The sequence below is a fragment of the Cynara cardunculus genome (genome assembly GCF_001531365.2).
Source record: "Cynara cardunculus var. scolymus isolate 2C chromosome LG 17, CcrdV1, whole genome shotgun sequence".
NCBI classification, from domain to species: Eukaryota; Viridiplantae; Streptophyta; class Magnoliopsida; order Asterales; family Asteraceae; genus Cynara; species Cynara cardunculus.
This window is the reverse complement of record NC_037544.1, coordinates 3,028,260-3,033,647: the sequence shown is the minus strand read 5'-3', so window position 1 is coordinate 3,033,647 and position 5,388 is coordinate 3,028,260. Positions and strand designations below refer to the sequence as shown.

General features: G+C 36.2%; 1 protein-coding gene across 1 annotated transcript; it reads right to left on the bottom strand.

The window, feature by feature from the left end:
* Positions 1 to 1,914: 1,914 nt before the first annotated feature.
* On the bottom strand, positions 1,915 to 3,835 carry LOC112500826 (9-cis-epoxycarotenoid dioxygenase NCED3, chloroplastic-like). The gene has a single exon (XM_025104420.1). The coding sequence runs from the start codon at positions 3,833 to 3,835 to the stop codon at positions 2,054 to 2,056; it is 1,782 nt and encodes a 593-aa protein (XP_024960188.1). The 3' UTR covers positions 1,915 to 2,053.
* Positions 3,836 to 5,388: the final 1,553 nt, after the last annotated feature.

Below are 5,388 nucleotides of genomic sequence, written 5' to 3'. Positions count from 1 at the left end.
TGCAGGCTTACGTTTGCAGGTGCAACAAGGACCGATAAGTGCATGTAATAATTTGCTAAGCAAACTTATAATAATTATTTATTATAATAAAAACATATTATATAGCTATATATAATTGATAAAAATAATTTGCGATGTGGTGTGGTTTGAACTGTGGCTGGGGTAGTTGAAAACCGCAAATGAAACTACATGATGCAGTATAAAAAACCAAACTACATGGTGCGGTATAAGAAATACAAACCGCAACAGTATCGCTAATGTCCCAAACCGCACAGTTTGGTGCGGTGTTGGCGGGATAAAAACCCCTAAAGTCCCGTTTGGTTTGCAAGATTGTTTTTGAGGGATTTGGGTTTGGATTGGAATGAATTTGAAATCATTAGTGTGTTTGGTTTGTAGGATTTGAAATGGAATTGAATTTTATTATTTATAAATAATTTATAGAAAAAATTATAATTAAATATATAAATAATTGAATTATATTTTTATTAATTGATTATTACAAGACAAATGTTTTTAAGATTTTTTAAAGCCTTATTGCATACAATTCTACGAATGATTTTGAAAACCATTAAGAGGCAGATTTTTTTTTAAAGACGATAACGTTTTTATTTTTAAATAAAATATAAATATGTTTTTATTTTTAAATAAAATATAAATATGAATATATCATTTTAATTTGACAAAAATATATCGATATTATTATCAAATTAACTATTTAAAATTTCTCATTTTTTGTGTAATTTTTAATTCAATTTTTTTATTATAATATAATTTAGATTAAATAATAAAGTAATTTATATTTGGTTTAATAATATAAGTCTTTTATAATAATAATAATTAATTATTTTATTAGAACTCAATAATTATATTTTAGATTTTATATATTTTAAAATGAGATGTTTATTCTATATTTGAGTATGTTCATTCACAATTAATTACACAAATTCAGATATGGAGCGTTAATAAGTTATATTTATGCATAGTTTACTTGTAATCTTGAAATTTAAGTAATATGCATCAATAAATAGTAATTCATGCATAAAAAATGGTTTTTAAGAGTTTTAATCAAATACTTTATAATATAGTATAGATAACTTGTGAAATAACTATTTTTTTAACCAAAAGTAACTAGTTTACTAACAAAATAACTAGTTTTCAATTAACAAGTAGTTTATCATAGCATTGATGATCAAGATTTGTGATAAAAAATCAGTTTTTTAAGTATATAATATTTATACACTATAAATAATACAAATAAACTTACACACCCTTTTTACATTTTGTGAGTTTTGAACCCCTGACTTGCTAAGAAGTCAAATACTCAGATACCGCTAAGCCAAATGTCGTTTGTTAAAAAAAATCCCGGTTGTTGTATGCAACATTACACGCGACTAGCAACTTGCGTATATAGAGTAGACCCACGATACATGGAAAAGCGAGTCGGAACCCAGCTTAATGAAGTCATATGTTATGTCGAGGAACTCTTGTGCAACTTCCGGTACAATAAAAACGACTTTGGACGCTATTTGGTGAAGTTGTGTTACTTAAACCGGAAAGATCGAACAACTCCACTAGAACTCGTCCATTATTGGTTTCAAGTTTTCAGCCACTCGTATAAAGCCAGTTAGGTCAAAATTTATTGGTCCCCTTCGTTTCTTTCCGGTTTTGGCAAGTTTGAGCACCTAACGTGAACGGAATCTATAATCTGATACAACTTTCGTAATTCTCGTTAGATCTTTAATGAAATACGAATTCCCCATCTTTCTACAGATGTATACTATCATTCGAATACTGAAATCACGTAAAATTTACAGTTCTTTTAATATCTGTACGTGAATTAACTTTATATCAAAACTCATGATATTTCGATTATTAAACGGTTTATAAACTTGTATTAACATCTTATATCACAAATTCAGTTAATAACTAATGACGGATTAACATATAACCACTATTTACCTCCTTTTGTACCCCTCCTAAAAAGGGGCAAAAAACAGAGACTTTCCGGCAAGGCATCATCCCGATTCCCTCCGGTGACTTTTTCAAAACCCTATCAAGCTTGTGTTACCAAGTCACCGGAGCTGATAAATGTCCCGTGGAAACCGTACGGAACTCTCGATGGCAGCTTCACCGTCGCTTCTAATTCCAGTGTCTTTGAATTCACGATTTGAAGCTCTGATTCCCATCTCTGCTCGTCGTGGACGAAGGCTAGTATGTGACCGTCGTCTTCCTCCTCAGAATTGGAATCGATGGGAAGAAACAGAGGCTCGCCGCCGTATTTTGATTCACCGTAGATGAATTTCCTGGTTTCACCGGTGGAGAGGTCTACTTTCGCGAAGCCGGAAACCTTCGGCCATGGCTCCGCCACCGCGAGGTAAGCGTATTTGGATTTCCGGCCGAGGAGGTTTTTGTTCACCATTCCTGCTTCTAAATTGACGTCATTTTCAGGTGAGATTATCTCCCGGCGACTGGATTCTCCGGTCGTTAAATTCAATCGGATTTCCGATAAGACGCTTTTTAATTCTTCATCACATTCGTTGAAAATGGAGTCCGCCGGAGTCATGCAGGATCCGATCACGACAACCTCGCCGGTTTCCGGTTCTTCCCAAGCGTTCCAAAGATGGAAACAGAAACAATCCGAAACTTCTACCCATTTTATATCCGACCCGGATGAGGAGTATTTACTTAAAACCCCAAAACGTGATACCTTGTTTTTGTCGTACACTACCGGCGACCCGCCGGTGATCATTTCCGACAACTTGAAAACCACCTGGTGGTCGGGAACCACCACGAAATTCTCCGTGATAGCGAAATCGTGAACCATCGTCGGCTTTTCCAAATCGATTGCTACATCTTCCGATTTAATTCCGTCAGGTGAAAACCTGAAATACTTAAGGTATGGCTTCTGGACGACGTCGTAACTCAGTGCGAATAGTTCACCGGAAACAGGGTCGAGTTTTGGGTGTGCGATCATGGTGGACTTCAATTGCTCGTCGAAGTTATACCGTCCGACTGTTTTCAAGTCGCCGGTGGGAGTGACACGAACTTCATAAGGCAAATCATCCTCCGACATAGCTAAAAGCCGGTTGTTAAAGTAAACCAAACCGGCGTTCGCCACCCCAATGCCTTGGCTGTTATCGACCAAGCCACATAACCCACGAGCATAGAATAACAAAAGCTTGGCTATCCCGGAATGGCCATGGAGTTCTCCGATTGCTTTAGGGAAAACCGGTTTACCGGCGGCTCGTTCTTGGATAAGCCGCTGCGTCTCCGTAAAGCGACAAGCGTAGCTAGCCGAGCCATTTTCAAACTTCACGGCGTAAATCATACCGTCGCCGTCAAACAAATGGTGGCCGGAAGTTGGTTCGAATAATGGATTAGCTCCATTTCTTAGGTAAACACCGTTAATGTGATCCGGGATTTTTCCGATGACTGGTAAAGAGTGTCGAACCGGTTGCTCCGGTACCGGAAAGAAATTTCCGGCGATTTGCACGTCAGGGTTTACGGTTTTGGGTAATGTCTGTTGCTTTTCTCGTGCTGTTAAACCGTTCTCGACGGCGTCCAATGCCATTGCCGCCAGTTTCTGCAACAAGTTCCAATTTTGTGGTGCTGCCGGAGAAGACGAAGAAGAAGGTGATTCATTTGTGGTTTGTTTACATGGCGATTGATTGGGAAAATGGAGGACGGAATGTGTTTGAATGGCACATTGAATGGTTTCAGATTTGAGTTTTTTGGTGTAAGAGATGGAAGATGAAGCTAATTGGGGTTTAGGGGAAGATGGAAATCGGGTTTTAGGGCTGACCCATTTGGAATTTGAAGTAGAAGTTGCAGCCATTGTTAATTGTCGAAGGTTTTGTGGTGGGAGGAGAGAGGGAGGAGAGCGGTGGCAGAGACTGGGGGAGGGAGGAGATATAAATAGTGGTGGGGGAGGTGACACCTTAAAAAATGTAACGGAAGACACGTGTTAGATGGACAGCGATGTTACTCCTTCCCCCTGAACCTGAAGTATGTTTTTTTTAAATCTTTTTTTTACTCAAAGGATCATATTCTATAACTAAATTTACCTTTTGATTATTTTTTGAAATTTATCCAGAAGGGTCTATAATAATTACAGATTTATTAAACAATAAAATTTTAGAGTTTTTGGTCAAGGTCTATAATCATTACAGATATGGTTTAAAACACATTTTCCTTGAATTTGTAATTCCATATTCGTAGATCCATAATAGTTGTCGACCAATGGTTACAAACCTGACTAAAAGACGTTGATTTTTGTCGTTTACTGAGTCCGCAATAATTGCGGACGTGAGTTTCGCAGACCTAATGCCTTTTGAGCAAGTTTGGAAAGAAATGATTAAAAAGTTAATTTGGTTAACCACAATGGTGGTGCATGATTGGTTTGAGCTTGACTCCAAAGATCAAAAATACCAGGAGATCCTGAGTTTAAATCCAAGGAAGAATAAAAATCCCCTTGTGGCTACGGAGGTTCAAATGTGGTGACTCCGGACTATTTGCAAAGCCAGTGGTCGTCCTGGGATTAGTCGGCTCGCATAGCGGTTTGGATATCCAGATTAATAAAAAAAAAAGGTTAATTTGGTTGTGAAATATGTTATTTTTTTACGAATTATATATGAATATAAATTTTAATTTTATTATTTATATATTCTTTTTTAGATGTTTTGTTAATTTTTTTATTTTAATATTGTTATAATTTAAATATTTTATTTGACTAAATTAGGCAAGATTGTTTGATTACTTTGTTTATTATCTAAAATATTTGTACTAAAAGTAGTTTTTGTAGTTGTCCTCATTTGGTAAATAATGTCATGACTTTACTTAAATGCAAGAAATATGATGGGTTCAATCTTAGGGGCCGTTTACTCAAATACTTACCCGGTAATCACTTATCGGTAGGAACCAACACTATAATCTACTTTATCAGATAAGATTGTAGTATATTAAAACGGTATCGTATGCAACAATTTACCCGGTAAACGCTTACCCGGTAAACGCTTACCCGGGTAATAGTCTTTACCATTACTTACCAGTAAGACTCTCTATCCCTATCATCGTTCTTATCGGGTAAAATTTTCAGCCCTTGCCATGTGCATCAGGTGAGGAAAGTTACCCGATCTACACTTACCAGGTAAGTATTTAGTAAACGGCCCCTTAGACCCCTCCATTAGTCTTAGCTGTTGAGTGAGACAAATTACCTATTGATATTGGTGACTTTGGAGGTAGAGTTTCGTGTGAAGCTAGTTGGAGTTATCAGTTAATATTTTTTTTGTCTAAAATGGAAAATGATATTAGAGTAATATACTTGTTTCGTTAGAAATTAGTAAATTTATGGTCTAAAATTATTTTTCTTACAGTTGGTAGTGATGAACT

Bases quoted from the DNA above. Each gene is read 5' to 3' on its own strand.
- LOC112500826 (XM_025104420.1), bottom strand. From the start codon at position 3,835: ATGGCTGCAACTTCTACTTCAAATTCCAAATGGGTCAGCCCTAAAACC.